Below are 16,537 nucleotides of genomic sequence, written 5' to 3'. Positions count from 1 at the left end.
CTGGGCTTGATGGACCCTTGGTCTTTTCCCATTACTAATGTACTTAAAGGTTGATGTAGTATAGCAAAATAATTTTACCTGGTCCTTTCACCTGGGTACAGATTTTTACATTTGGTTTCCCTTGCTGTGGATCTTGGCCTTCACTGTATCCCTCACCAAAGAACGTCATCGTAAAAGATGCGTCATTCATCTTTAAAACAGAAGACAAAATGTTTACCACATATTGGCTAATTAGTATTTCTTGTGCAAACTTTACATGTCAGATGCAAGGCAAATCCTAACAGATATAACATTGATGTTAAACATTTTAGGCTACTGAAAACCACTCTCTTGCTAACATCATCCTGGTAACCTATCCCCTCCCCTGTTCCAATGACACGCCTCACTATTTGTCCTCATCCAAAATGATAGTAGTCATATGTCTCCCTAACCTCTTCCAGCAAGATTTGTCTTCAAGTCCATGAAAACATGATGAGCAGGACCAGTTGAGTTGGCAATGGTATAGAAGTTCTAGGAACAGAAGGAAGCATGGATGGAGGAGGATCACCAGGGGAACATTAAAAAAGAATGACTAGAGATTTCCCTAAGTCCATTCTAATAATGGCTTATGGACTTTTCTTTTAGGAAATTATTCAAACCTTTTTTAAACCCTGCTAGCCTAACTGCTTTAATCACATTCTCTAGCAATTAATTCCAGAGTTTAGCTACACATTGAGTGAAGAAATATTTTCTCAGATTTGTTTTAAATTTACTATTTAGTAGCTTCATTGCATGCCCCCTAGTCCTAGTATTTTTGGAAAGAACAAACAAGTGATTCAGGTCTACCTGTTCCACTCCACTCAGTATTTTATAGACCTTCATTATCTCTCCTCAGCTGTCTCTTCTCCAAGCTGAAGAGCCATAGCCACTTTAGCCTTTTCTTATAGGAAAATCATCCCATACCCTTTATCATTTTCATCACCCTTCTCGGTACCTTTTCTAATTCTGCTACATCTTTTTTGAGATTCAGTGACCAGAATTGCACACAGTATTTGAGGTGCAGTCTAATCATGGAGTGATACAAAGACATTATAACATTCTCATTTTTCTTTTCCATTTCTTTCCTAATAATTCTCAACATTCTACTTGCTTTCTTAGCCACTGCTGCACACTGAGCAGAGGATTTCAACATATCATCAACAATGACAAGTAGATCCTTTTCCTGGGCGATGACTCCTAATGTGGAACCTTGCATCACGTAGCATTTGTTAAATGAAAAAATAATTTCCTCTAATTTGCTGTAGAAGTATTACTACGTAGTGTTGACCACCTAGTTTTCAGGTACCTAGTTTATGTCCTCCCACCCTTTACATATTTCTAATAATAAGGTTTGCTAACATTATTTCACTTTACTGGCCTGGTGGTGGTGGTGGCAGCACAATATTTGATTTGACTGTTGAGCTTTAAAGAGTGGTATAGTGGTTAAGGAGGGAGCAGGGAAGGTGAGGCAGGAAGAAAGGGAAGTTGTGACTAAGGATGGAGGGTGAGAGAACGGAGGTTAATGGGGGTGGGTGGGGAGGGTACTACTATCTTGAAGACAGATAAAGAGGGAAAAAAAATTATGCATGTATTGGGAGGAAGAGAGAGAGGAAGGGATGCCAGCACTGGCTGGGTAAGGAGGAAGAGGGAGAGATGCTGCACCCTGAAGGAGGGGGTGAATAGGGAACAAGAGGGAGAGAAGCTGCACCCTGAACGAGGGGGATAGGGAACAAGAGGGAGAGAAGACAGGGGCACTTGCTGGAACCCCAAGGGGGACAGGAGGGATGAGAAATGCTGGCCTTGGAAAGGAGTGGGGACATGATGTACAGGAGGTAGGAGATGGAGAAATGCTAGCCCTGGATGGAGGGGACACAAATATGCAGGAAGGAGATTGAGAGATGCTGGCCCTGGAAAGGGAAATAGGGACACAGGGAAATGCTGAACAGGGCAAGAATAAAATGCTTTACTCTCTGGATCTTGCCAGGGACTTCTGACCTGGGCGGACCATGATTGAAACAGGATACTGGGTTTGATGGACCTTTGGTCTATCCCAGTATGGTGATGCTTCTATAATTATGTACTTATCTGCTGCTCTATCCACAAAAGACCAGTGTACTAAAACAAAGTTAAAGAAAAGACAGTTACCTGCTTTTGTGTTGGTCCTTCCTTTGTAAAATATCCAAAGGAGAAGAAGTTTGGGTACTACAGGACAAAAAACAAACACTCATTACATTTCAAAGCAATGGCTACCGCAAGTTGACCCAATGTATACATAATAGTACTTACTTTTATCAAGAGGTTTCTTCCAAAGCTGAACTTTGTAAAAAGTAAGAATAAAAGGCCAGCAAGCATCAACTTAATAACAGAAGCAATACCACCCACGGCAACGTAAGCAGAGTACTGCACCTGAAACACAAAAAAAGCAGTATTTTCTGAGTGTGTGTACACTGGCTCTGAAATTAAGTTTCTAATTCATTTACCCCAAAATAGTTGTGAACAGACCTATGACCTGAAATTACCTACTATAGCTGATTCAGCCCTGTTCTTAACCTCTGCCCACTGCCCCTTACAGAAGTTAATGAAGCCTGGTATTTACACAACAAGGATTCTGGATTTAACTCATGCCTTCTCAGAACTCTCTAAATGGAAGTTACATTCAAGTACAATAGGTATCCTGTCCTGTAGGGCTTACTGTTCAAGTTTGTATCTAAGGCAATGGAGGCTTAAGTAACTTGCCCAAGATCACAAGGAGCATCAGTGGAATTTGAACTCTGCCTTCCATGGTTCTCAATCTGCTATTCTAGCCAACAGACTACTCACAAAAATCCTAGATCTCTTACAAATTATATTCAATAGAAAAACATTGCTCTAGAAAGTAACCAAATTTTAATAACGAAGAGAAGCAACTGGATGGCAGTTACTACATTGAACATTCATGTTTGTGAAAAAGTAGTTTTGGCCAAACAATAAGCAAGCCTATGGAGAAAAACGTACATAGGTCGATTTGGTGGAGGGGTAGCTTTGTATGTTAAGGAGGGCCTTCAATCAAATAGACTGAAAACTCTGCAGGAAACAAGGCACATCTTGGAATCTCTATGGATTGAAATTCCACGTGAAAAGGGGAAAAGGATAGTGATAGGAGTGCATTACTAGTAAACTGACCAGGATGAACAGACAGATATAGAAATGTTATCAGAAATTAGGGAGACTAACAAACTGGACAACACAATAATAATGGGTGATTTCAATTATATTGACTGGGTAAAAATAACATCTGGGAATGCTAGAGAGGTAAACTTTCCTTGATGAAATCAAGGACTGCTTTATGGAGCAGCTGGTACAGGATCTAACAAGAGAAGGAAAAATTCTGGTACGGGAGGTAGAGGTGATAGGGCCACTTGATAACAGTAATCATAATATGATCAGATTTGATATTGGCTTTGGAGTAAACACACAGGAAATCCAATAAGTTAGCACTTAACATTCAAAAAGGAGATTATGATAAAATAAAAAGAACAGTGAAAAATAAGTTTAGAGGAGCAGCTGTGGTCAAGAATTTACATCAGGCAAGGATGCTGTTCAAAAATACCATTCTGGAAGCCCAGGCCAAATATATTCCGTGTATTAAAAAAAAGGAGGAAGGAAGACCAAACGACAACCGGCATGGTGGAAAAGTGAGGTGAAGGAAGCTATTAGAGATAAAAGAAAATCCTTCAGAAAATGGAAGAAGGAACTGACTGAAAATAATAAGAAACAGTATAAGGAATGGCAAGTCAAATGTAAAGCACTGAGAAGGAAGGCAAAGAGACTTTGAAAAAAAAAAAAAAAGATTGCGCTGAAGGCAAAAACACATAGTAAAAAATTTTTAGATATATTAAAAGCAAGAAGCTGGCAAAAGAATTGGTTGGACCGCTAGATGACCGAGAGGTAAAAGGGGCAATCAGGGAAGACAAAGCTATAGTGGAGAACTTAAATGAATTCTCTGCTTCGGTCTTCACTGAGGAAGATTTGGGAGAGATACCGGTGCCAGAAATGGTATTCTAAGCTGACGAGTCAGAGAAACTGAATGAAATCTCTATAAACCTGGAGGATGAAATGGCGCAATTTGACGAACTGAAGAGTAGCAAATCTCCTGGCCAGATGGTATTCATCCCCAAGTACTGATAGGATTAAAAAATGAACTGGCGGGAACTATTCTTAGTAATATGTAATTTATCTTTTAAATCAAGCATGGTACCGGAAAAATGGAGGGTGGCCAATGTAACGCCGATTTTTTAAAAAGGTTCCAGAGGTGATCCAGGAAATTATAGATAAGCCTGACGTCGGTGCCGGGCAAAATGGTAGAGACTATTAGAAACAACAAAATTACTGAGCATATGCTAAAGCATGGATTAATGAGACAAAGCCAACATGGATTTAGTGAAGGCTTGCCTCAATCTATTACATTTCTTTGAAGGGGTGAACAAACGTGGATAAAGGTGAGCCGATCGATATTGTGCATCTGGATTTTCAAAAGGCGTGTGACAAAGTACCTCATGAAATACTGCAGAGGAAACTGGAAAGTCATGGGATAGGAGGTAGTGTCCTACTGTGGATTAAAAACTGGTTAAACGATAGAAAACAGAGTAGCATTAAATGGAGAAGGGTAGATAGTGGTGTTCCCCAGGGATCTGTGCCAGGACTGCTGCTTTTTAACATTTATAAATGACCTAGAGATGGGAGTAACTAACGAGGTAATTAAATTTGCTGATGACATGAAGTTATTCAAAGTTGTTAAAATCGCTCGCAAGAGGACCTTACAAGACTGGGAGACTGGGCATCTAAATGTGAGCAAGTATAAAGTGATACATGTGGGAAAGAGGAACCCGAATCATAATTATGTAATGCAAGGTTCCACATTAGAAGTCACCAACCGGGAAAGGGATCTAGGCATCACAGTTGATGATACGTTGAAACCCTCTGCTCAGTGCGCGGCAGCAGAAGCTAAGAAAGTGATAATAATGAACCTGTCTGGGCCTTCTCTGAACCAAAGTCCTGAAGGCCTGAAGCTAACAGCTGAAATTAAAAGCATAAACTCTGTGTGACCCAGAGATGGTACTTCGTGACAAGCTGGTTTTGCAGATTGCAGAAAGAGGAACCAAGAGCAAGAATGTTCCAGCCAGGGGCGTTGGACACAATGTGGTGAGGGGCTTTTCGGAGCTATTTGGACCTGCAGGCATAAGATAAAAGCTTGCTGGTGAAACAGACTGTGAAGCAAGCAAATAAACAATCTAATCAGCATGCTGCTGCACTAGGCTACCCTAAAAATCTTGATCAGCTAGAAGCAATGAGGAAAATGAAAAAAGGCAGGCCTAATGACAGGTATCCCATAGACTCAATGTTAAGTTTACCATATATAAGTGATTGTATTGCCTACTTCTGTGGAGATGTGCTTAGAGACTGCACCTGTATGCATCCTGTGTACACTCCCATGAGAAAAGCTTTGTAGACGTCTACCATTATTGGCTGTCTGTTTTTCTAACTTGGTAAGTGAATAAAACTTACTATTTTCTCATATCTTTGTGGCGTGCACTTTGCTTCTCCCTAACTGCTGGAGTGCGTGAAGTATTCCTCTGGGTTGGGAATAAATCCTATATAATAATTCTCACCTCCAACATTCTGAGGCTGCCTGGAACCGTGGAAAAGGAAAGTGGAGTAGATAAAAGTGATGTCATTCCTGAAGTGTCACTGATTGGCTGCTATGACATGCTGTAGGACATTCAATAGACAGGAGTGGAAGTGAACAAAGCAAGTCTATGGTAAGCAAGGAAGCCCATTGGTTAATCTCTGATTCCACTCCCCAAAGCAGCCGTCAATCCTATACACTCAAAAAAAAAAAAAAAGGAAACCTAGGAGCTGCTTCTCATTGCCGTTTTTACAGCTGTTTCCACTGGACAAAAGGAGGGGGGAGACACACAGACCCTGCAACTGGAGGGGGGGGAGGGGGGACCCTGCAACTGGAAAAAAAGGAGGAAGGGATGGAGGGGGTACGCGGCAACTGGGAAAAGGGAGGAGGGGGGACCCTGCAACTGGGAGGAAGGGAAGGGGGACACCCCTGCAAATGGGAGACATACTGGGGGGGAGGATGAGCCTGGAACTGGGAGAGAGGGGGGACCCTGGCACATACTCTCATTCTCACACAAACACACTCGCACCCAGTCTCACTCTCTCTCTGTCACACACACTCGCACATTCACACTCTCTCAAACATGTTTCCTTTAAAACAGAAACGGGCCTTTTTTACTAGTAAATAAATAAACAAAAGCAAATAGAATGTTATGTATTATTAGTAAAGGAATGGAAAAGAAAAATGAGGACATTGTAATGCCTTTGTATTGCTCCATGGTGCACCTTGAATACTGTGTTCAATTCTGGTTACCGCATCTCAAAACAGATATAGTAACATTAGAAAAAGTACAGAGAAGGGCGATGAAAATGATAGGATGGGACGACTTCCCTATGAAGAAAGGCTAAAGCGGCTATGGCTCTTCCGCTTGGAGAAAAGACGGCTGAGGGGAGATATGATAGAGAGCTATAAAATAGTGAGTGGAGTGGAACAGGTAGATTAGAACCGCTTGTTTACTCTTTCCAAAAATACTAGGACTAGGGGGTACACAATGAAGCTAAAAAGTAATAAATTTAAAATGAATCTGAGAAAATATTTCTTCTCTCAACATGTAATTAAACTCTGGAATCCGTTGACAGAGAATGTAGTAAAAGCAGTTAGCTTAGCAGGGTTTAAAAAAGGGTTGGATGGCTTCCTAAATGAAACGTCCATAGACCATTATTAACATGGACCTGGGGAAAATCCACTGCTTATTTCTAGAATAAGCAGCATAAAATATAATGTACTGTTTTGGGATCTTGCCAAGTACTTGTGACCTGAATTGGCCACTGTTGGAAACAGGATGTTGGGCTTGATAGACCTTTGGTCTGTCCCAGTATGGCAATACATATGTACCTAAAGGTCCACAAGAATCAGTTCTCCATCTCTATCTGCTGGTAGTGGGCGAAACCTGTGCGTGGACTCATCTGGTGGACAGTAAGAAAGCCCTAATTTGAGCTTGCTTGTTAAATGTGTCTTACTTTATATACTGCTTTGTACAACAAGTAGCTTACAAACAAAAATAGTGAAATTATCACAATGCAACCTGCAATACAGAGCACAGAATCTAAACAAAACAACACACATTTCTGGACCAAGTTTTTAAAAGATTTCAGAAACTAAAATAAGAGGAAGCACTTTGCAATTCATCTGGCAAAGAGTTCCAAAGTGGCAGATCCATAAGAAAATACACTTTGCATACATTGGGGAGCTCTCCTTGCATATGCAGAAAATTATGAAAAGTTACTTATGTAAGCTTACAGGAGATTCTTCCATATTTTCATACAGGTAACGTTGAGTTCTTTTTACCACAGATGGATCTGATCCCAGGAATGGAACTGAATACTGCTTTAATTCATTACTATAGAACACTGCACCCCTACAAACAGAAGAAAATGTTTAAGCTTAGTGTCATAATGCTTTTGTGGTACCCCTAACACCCATCAGAGATAAATCTTTAGACAAATGAGAATCCTGATAAGCACTACATAAACATTGCTTATACCTTTTCACATGCATCTAGTATGGTTACCTCATACCTGGAACAAGGCGGAGGGAATAAACACACATCAAAGAAGCCACCAAGAAAGTGAAGTCTGCCAAATGATGGGAAGGAAACAGCTTTATTGAAGATCTGACATGGACCGTGTTTTGCCAAACTGCCTGCATCAAAGGTCTGCACAGTACATACATACAAATTCATAATCAAAAATAAACACATTAATGTAAATGTGTCAAAATTATATATACACACACACATACATATACATATATATACACACACACACCTCAAAACAATGAATGGTGATAATACTAACACTACAAAATAAAATGAGAATTTTGACATATCTACATTAATGTACTTTTAGGTCCGATTATAAATATATACACATTTATGCAGATCCCTAACACAGGCAGTTTGCCAAAACTGGGTCTTTGGCCCAACTTCATTTCCTTAGTTGTTACCTCATACTTACCCAACTGGGTTTCTGCTTGCCTCTGGCCAAGTACCCACCCACCCACCTGGTAGAGGGTTATGTCCCTCTACCAGCAGGCGGAGATAGAGATAACTTCAGAGGTTTAATGTATGTGGTCATGTGCAGTCACCTTAACTTCAGTACTGTCGATAACAAAGCAGTGGAAGAAGGAAGAAGTCCTCTCCTGCCTGCATAAAGCCCATGCAAGCTCCTCAACTGCTCCTGTGGGAGGGTAACAGGTTTCCTTTATGTTTTGATTTGTTTTGCTTTTTTTTTTTTTTGTAGCCAAAAATCAAATGAAGGAATCTGATGAAACTGAGGTAACTAGAAGAAAACACTCAACCCAGAACAACAAAGGGCGGGCCTCTGGATTGATCTGTTGGGACTAATGGAAAGAAAATTATCAGGTAAGAACTAATTTTACCTTCCATAGCGTCCCACAGATCAATCCAGAGACTTGTGGGATGTACCAAAGCAGTCCTCAAGTGGGGTGGAGTACTACAACCTCAGCAGACTGGAGCAATAATCCACGGTTACATGCGCTGCCACTCTCTCAGCGTACTTTTAGTGTATACTCTGGTGGATCCTCCTCTTCCTCTATCCCGCTCTCAGTGGGTGTACCTCAAGGATCTGTCCTAGGACCACTCCTTTTCTCCATCTATACTTCCTCCCTTGGTGCTCTGATCTCAGCCCACGGTTTTCAATATCACCTTTACACTGATGACTCCCAGATCTACCTCTCCACACCAGAAATCTCGGCAGAAATCCAGGCCAAGATATCTGCCTGCCTGTCTGACATTGCTGCCTGGATGTCTCACCGCCACCTGACGCTCAATATGTCCAAAACTGAGGCTCCTTATCTTCCCACCTAAACCAACCTCTCCCTTCCCCCACTCTCTATTTCTGTCGACAACACGCTCATTCTTCCTGTCTCATCTGCTCGTAACCTTGGGGTCATCTTCAACTCCTCCCTCTCTGCACATATTCAACAGATTGCTAAAACCTATCGTTTCTTTCTCTATAATAATCACCAAAATTCACCCTCTCCTTTCTGAGCACGCTACCAGAACCCTCATCCACACTCTCATCACCTCTCGCTTGGACTACTGCAACTTGCGTCTCATAGGTCTTCCACTCAGCCATCTCTCTCCTCTTCAATCTGTTCAAAATTCTGCTGCACGATTAATATTTCGCCAAAGTCGCTATGCCCATATCAGCCCTCTTCTGAAGTCACTTCACTGGCTCCCTATCCGTTTCCGTATACAGTTCAAGCTCCTCTTATTAACCTATAAGTGCATTCACTCTGCTGCCCCTCACTACCTCTCCACTCTCATCTCTCCCTACACTCCTTCCCAGGAACTCCATTCACTAGGCAAATCTCTCCTAATTGCACCCTTCTCCTCCATCGCCATAGGCGGTCGGTGGCCCAACTGTTTGGGGAGGCTAAAGGGGGCGGGGTTAGGGGTGGGGCCAGGGGTGGAGCTTAAATCCATAATTGTCTGATAACACACAGAAAAAATAAATAAATAAAAATAAAAGTCACAATTAATACCTTTTATTAAATTTAGATATTAGCTATGTATCATATGTCAAAGAATAAAGTGGTTGCTCAAAGCATATACTAACCACAATCGCTCAACTGCAAAACACTATGCACAACTTTGTGCAAAAACACACTCAGAACCTTACTGTACCATAAATATTACACTGGGCAGAACCTAATACACCAATATACCACCCATACGGAAAATGCAGACCCTCAACAATATGAAACAAGGGATCATATCACAATTCTCATGTAGAGCCACAAAACACCCTAATTCATGTTTAATGTGGGATAAAATGCCATAAATAAGTAAATAAATATAAACTTTTAATGTTGAGCACCTGATTCTCAAAGTGGACATATTCCAAACACTATAATGAAAATAAAATAATCTTTTCTACCTTTGTTGTCTGGTGACTTTGTTTTTCTGATCATGCTGGCCAAGTATCCGATTCTGCTGCTATCTGTCCTCTTAACTCCGGTTCCAGGGGTTCCTTTCCATTTATTTCTTTACTTTCTGCCTTTCTTCTTCATTTCTTGCCTTACATCCGTAAGTAAAAGCTGGGTCCTCTGCACACTTGACTGTCCAGTGGATCCAGCTTCTGCCTATTTTCTCCATCGATATGCAGGTTTTCTCCCTTTTCCCTCATCTCATCTCCTTCCTCTGTCTTCCCTCCCCTCCATGCATGTCCAGAATTTCTCCCCTTCATTCATGTGCATCTCCTTCCTGTCTTCCCGTCTCGCCATCCATGTCCAGCAACCCTCTTCTCCCCTCTAGCCACCCACCCATGTCCAGCAAATCTCCTCTCCCCTGACCTCCCCTCCACCCATGTCCAGCAACCCTCCTCTCCCCCCTGCCATCCCCTCTATCCACCCATTCCAGCAACCCTCCTCTCTCCTCTGCCATCCCCTCTATCCACCCATTCCAACAACCCTCCTCTCTCCCCTGCCATCCCCTCTATCCACCCATTCCAGCAACCCTCCTCTCTCCCCTGCCATCCCCTCCATCCACCCATGTCCAGCAACCCTCCTCTCCCCTCTAGCCACCCACCCATGTCCAGCAAATCTCCTCTCCCCTGACCTCCCCTCCACCCATGTCCAGCAACCCTCCTCTCTCCCCTGCCATCCCCTCTATCCACCCATTCCAGCAACCCTCCTCTGCCATCCCCTCTATCCACCCATTCCAGCAACCCTCCTCTCCCCTGCCCTCCATGCATATCCAGCGAATTCCCTTCTGTCTCCTGCCCCCCCTCCATCCATACCCGGCAGCGCCAGTGCGATTCTCCTCTCCCCTTTCCCTCCTCTTGTTTACTATCTGCCCCGCACATTTTTAATTTACCTGCGTTCCAGCATCGGCCTGCGCGTCATTTCAAAGCCCGCCCTGCTGCCTGTCTCTATTCTTCCCTCCCTTCGCGATGTGATTCGTTCAGCAGAGTCCCGCCTTCTGACATCATTTCCTCGAGGGTGGGACTCTGCCGAACGAACACATCGCGAAGGGAGGGAAGAATAGAGACAGGCAGCAGGGCGGGCTTTGAAATGACGCGGCGGGCCGACGCTGGAACGCAGGTAAATTAAAGATGACGCGGGGCCGATAGTAAACAAGGAGAGGGAAAGGGGAGATTCACGGCGCCGCTCGCTCGCCCGACGCCTAACTCTTTCCTGCTGGCTGGGGAGGCTTTGCCTCCCCAAGCCTCTTATACCGGGCGCCTACGTCCATCACTAACTCCAGACTCCGTTCCTTTTATCGCTCCACACCTTATGCCTGGAATAGACTTCCTGAGCCATTACGTCAAGCTCCATCCCTGGCCGCCTTCAAATCCGGGCTAAAGGCCTACCTGTTTGATGTTACTTTTAATTCCTTGTCACCTGCTCGTAACCTTATCTTGTCTTCCTCTCTTCAATAGTCCCTTTTCCCTATGTGTCCTATCTGTCTGTCCTGCCCTAATCCCTTATTTGTCCTGTCTTGTCTGCTCTGATTTAGATTGTAAGCTCTTTTGAGCAGGGACTTTTCTTCATGTTCAATTGTGAAGCGCTGCGTACGACTGTTAGGACTACAGAAATGATTTGTAGTAGTAGTAAAAGCTACAGCCCAATTCGGGTTTTGCAGTGTTCCCAGAACAGTACTCAGACAATGTACTGTAGGGGTATTTCCCTGTGTGTCTCAACTTGCTGGTCTTGGCCTGCATAATCCTATGACATCAAGATGGCGTCTGCAACCTATGACCTGCACAGCAGTGATTTAGCTAATTCAGCTTTCTGGAAAATCACTAGTAGACATGTAACACCAAGGACATGCAGTCGGCAAACCAGCCCCCCTTTTATCTCCCTGAGAAGCTGAAAGGCTCCAGCAAGCCGGGTGAGAAACAGAAAATGCAAACCACAATGTAATAACTTGAAGGTCAAGAACAATGGACCCTTCTTGCGATGCAGGGAGCTGAGGAAGATATAGATTGGGTTCCTGCAGTCACTGGACCGAGAGGTACTGAGAAAAGCGGGAACAAGAAGTTAGTTAGTCGCAATCCTTGGAAGAAGGTGGAAGCTGGGAAGAAGACCAGAGAGACCTGATTAGGTCCACCATCTTGAACTGTGTATCTGGAGAAAAGTACCGTGTGGTTCAGCTACCTGCAAGGAGTGACCTGTGCCCTCCCTGTCTGCTGCAGAGTACCGGTCCTAGCTCTGACTTAGACTCACTGCAAACTCAGCTTGAGTCTGTGAAGTATCCTGTGCCAACTCCCGAGAGACTGCCACGGAGGTCAGCCTGGTGAGAGACACTGTGATTTATTTCCTATTAGTCTGGGTTTAGTGAATGGTAATTACCTGAGCAAAGGACTGGGTATAGTCATACCGTGATCAGGAGATAAGCTGCTAATAACCATACTACCTCGTAACATAGTTGTAGCATTGCCAATTAGTGGTGTAATTTTACCTGGTAACCAGTAAGGAACAGTGTGTAGTGTGACAATATAGTTAGTAATTTTATCAGCCAGTATTTTTGTATTCAGCTAAAGCTTTCCAGAGTTTCTATATTTTGTATCTTATCTATATTTTCTTATATATAATAAAGCTAATATATATTTCAGCTTGATTTCTCAGTTTCATTTCTCTCTATCGGAAGTAATTGGTGTAGGGTCAATCCAAGGTTCCCCCCCTCTCCCCTAGACCGAGTACAGAGTGTTTTGCTTGCAGATAGTTCTGTTTGGGGAACCTTGGCCACAGGTGACACGGGGTGGGGGGGGGGGGGAGAGATTTCTCCAATCAGTAGCACCTGTGTTATAATCCTACAGTACCCAAAATGCTGGGAGAGTAAAGCGACTTGCTTACCTGAATGACTAATCAATCACAAACAATGCTAACAATTTCAAGATTTTATTATTGAAAAGGGAGGACAATGAACAAAGACTGAAAAGCAGGAGCAAGCGAAGAGAGATATGCAACACTCACACACTTAAGTTGACTTGCTAACACTGACCATTTCTCTAATCAGGAATAGAATACATGTTACTGGAATTTGTCACTTTCCTGGAATGATTTTTATAAAAATTAACTGGGACCGATATCCAGCTATCTCCAAATTACACAGCTTATAAGAAATGTAGATTAGTGATTACACTTACTCTTGGTCATCACTTTCTGCTATAATTTAACTGCTTCAAGGGGCCAATGCAGAAAGGCTACCACAGGCAGATGTGCATGATTAACGAGAAGTTTATGCACTTGTTACTAAGTTAACTTCTGCAGTAAACATCAGTATACAGAATATGTAAGGAGGCTTTTAGGTAAACCAAAACAGTGTAGAGATTTTTAGCTGTGTGCAGTCATCTACCATGCAAACACACTGCCAGAAATTATCACGTCTGAAGCAACATAGGCGACTAAGGAGAGTCCCCTGCCTTCAACACATCTTTCACCATTAGCCATATATCCCTGGTACCCAGAAGCACCCCCTGACATCCTTCTCCAGGACAAACCTTCAAGAGGCAATAATGAAGCCAATTCACTCCTGCCTTGGTGCCGCCATCTTGGAAAATGATAGCACCAGCTCCATGCAGTGCATCCTGGAATACACCCAATATCGCTGTCAAGTTTGCCAACTGAGGAAATTTTCCCCTTATTTGGTAGTATGGATGGAGACTACCAAATAAGGGGAAAAAAATCCACATGTTACAGACTGACCCCACACAATGTGTTCCAGGATGCACTGCATGGGAGTGGGGGTGGGGGGGGGGGGGGGAAATCAGGCACTACCATTTTCCAAGATAGCAGCACAAAGGCAGGAATGAGCAAGCATCACACTTGCCTCTGGAAGGTATGACTGGAAAGGGGTGTTGGGGGAGGGTGCTGCCAGACACAAGATTTCTGTTTTTACTTCGAGGGGCAGGGGTATCGGGTCAAGCAGCCGCTGGATTACCATGGATTTGTTTGGGGATATGCAGTCAGCGGCTTTAAGTTACCCTTTCCGTCAATTCTTGAGCCAACACTGCTCATGCACTGACAAAGGGAAGATGTGGATTACTGCTGCATTAACAAGGCAGCACCTCTGCATGTTTATCGATTACTGCATAGGCACCCTCTATTTTGTAGTTAATTCTACACCCTAACTTTAGATTCTGTGGTAGAAGCCACATGCTGAGCTATTAGGGAGATGGCTTTCTATGTTAGCTCCTCAGTGTGATGTTACTGACTCAGAGCTACATGAAATTAACCCTGTCAGTTCAGTCATCTAAAGTCTGTAGAATGTTGCACCCTTATGCTGTCACCTGCTGGTTTAGCTTAACCGTTGGGGGAAGAGTTTCATAGAAAAAAAATATTCCTTGTTCAGTCTGATTTTTAATACATATAAACTCCCTATTTTGACACACGTCTGATTTATAGGCCCTTGAACCTATTAGAAGGCTAGAAAGTTAAATTAGGGCTTCTCTATCAGCCAGTAATTAGATCTTAGAAATAGTTTGCATGTGTCTATAGAGCGGAAGCTACAAATACAAACAGAAAAACCCTAAATATTAGCATAGTCTAGAATATAGCAATTATAACTTAGTCTACAAAATTCTACTCCATTCATCAATAAGATGTCGACAGCAGTTCTGCGTAAGTTGTGGGCTATCCAGTTTTCTACACAGAGTGCCATGTTTGATTATCTCCCAGTTGGTGAGAGGTTATGTGTACACTTGGTGCAAAGAGCTTCTAGCACACAGGACAGGTCCGATTCAAGAAGGCTCGAGTAGCAGACTGGGAAAAGCTGAGGCAAACAGAAGTATAAAGAGGAGGCCTACAGGGACATAGTAAGGAAGTCCCACCTCCAATCTGGCACCTCTGTGCTGCCATGGAGGAGAAAGGTCACCTGAAGGGAAAGCATCATCATGGAGGAGCAGGAAGTGATCCTGTAGACAGGACCTGCCCCTGGTAGATGCAATACCCTCTCACAATGAGGATGTGTCTCCAGGAGCTTCTGCCCAAGACGAAAGAGTTAGGATGGCCATATTAGTTGGAGATTCAAATCATTAGATATGTAGATAGCAATGTTTCCATATCTGTGGACACATCACTGGTCCCCAAAATTCACTTGTAGCATCAACAGAACTTTTCCTGAATGTGGGGATTTTTCAGGATTTAAATTGAATTGGTCAAAGTCTATGGCACTGGCCTTATTAGATAGGGTTAGTAAGGGATGGACTGGGCAGTTTTCTTTATACTGGGCTAATTATTCTTTCCTATACAGCTGACAATGAAGATTTCAGAGTTATATCTGTTTATATTACTCATTTGTTTACTTCCACTTTTCAAACATTATCATCAAGTTGGCAACTGGTATTGAGCCATTTGGATTACTGCAATTCCTTATATGTGATATGCAAAGCTCAAACCATTAAGAAACTCCAGACTGCCCAGAACACCATAGCCAGACTGATATTCGGAAAGGCGAAATACTATAGTGCTAAACCCCTTAGAGAAAAATTACACTGGCTTCCACTAAAGGATCGAGTTACATTCAAAATATGCACCTTAGTTCATAAAATTATTTATGGAGATGCCCCATCTTACATGTCAAACCTGATAGATCTACCAGAGAGAAACAACAAAAGTTCATCACGTACTTTCTTAAACCTCCATTATCCCAATTGCAGAGAACTTAAATACAAATCAATACATACATCTAGCTTTTCATACATCTGTACACAACAATCTGACTCCTAAACTACACCAGACACAATTTTATATTGGAACTCTTATTTTGCCTATTTTATTTACACCCTAATTACTGATAATCATACCCTGTCCTGATATCATTGTTATGTTGTTATCCATTTATCCTAATTACTGACAATTATACCTTGTCCTGATATTATATTTTGTTATCCACTTACCCACTTCTTAATCAACATAATTTTCGTATGAACCTTAATAGCAATAATTCTGAAATTCTTCTCCGTTAATATGATTGCCATAATATTCCTATGCACCTTATCTGTTATATATACTCATTCTCTATTCCATCAATGTGATTGTAGTTGTATTATATTGTAAGCCACATTGAGCCTGCAAATAGGTGAGAAAATGTGGGATATAAATGCAGCAAAATAAAAATAAATAAACTACTTCCTCTTGGCTTGCATGGTAGGATCCATTTCTTTAACATGGTTGAATTTCCAAGATGGCTGTACATATTACAAATGCTGCCCCTTAAACTGTTGAAGATTTACATATTCTATACTGACAGATTTTGTTGTTTTAGGCTTTTTGCCTCTCCTGCTTTAAAAATGTTATTTGGTAATTGGCATAGAGGGTGAATAGGATTGCCCGATTTACATAAGTACAATCAGGCATGTTTCTGCCACACATTTGGGTGACTGG

The 16,537-nt window shown here is 42.4% G+C and overlaps 1 protein-coding gene across 1 annotated transcript in view; it reads right to left on the bottom strand.

The window, feature by feature from the left end:
- The window catches only part of SCCPDH (saccharopine dehydrogenase (putative)), a 103,007-nt gene that overhangs the window by 31,680 nt on the left and 54,790 nt on the right, over positions 1 to 16,537 (bottom strand). Inside the window, exons 7-10 of the mRNA XM_030195946.1 lie at positions 7,424 to 7,541; positions 2,305 to 2,424; positions 2,164 to 2,220; positions 79 to 190 (exon numbers count right to left, since the gene is read on the bottom strand). Coding sequence (XP_030051806.1) covers positions 79 to 190; positions 2,164 to 2,220; positions 2,305 to 2,424; positions 7,424 to 7,541 — 407 coding nt within the window. The remainder of the gene's footprint in view (positions 1 to 78; positions 191 to 2,163; positions 2,221 to 2,304; positions 2,425 to 7,423; positions 7,542 to 16,537) is intronic.

Source organism: Microcaecilia unicolor, chromosome 3, assembly GCF_901765095.1.
Source record: "Microcaecilia unicolor chromosome 3, aMicUni1.1, whole genome shotgun sequence".
NCBI lineage: Eukaryota > Metazoa > Chordata > Amphibia > Gymnophiona > Siphonopidae > Microcaecilia > Microcaecilia unicolor.
The sequence above is the reverse complement of the archived record's forward strand: the minus strand, read 5'-3'. Positions and strand labels throughout refer to the sequence as shown.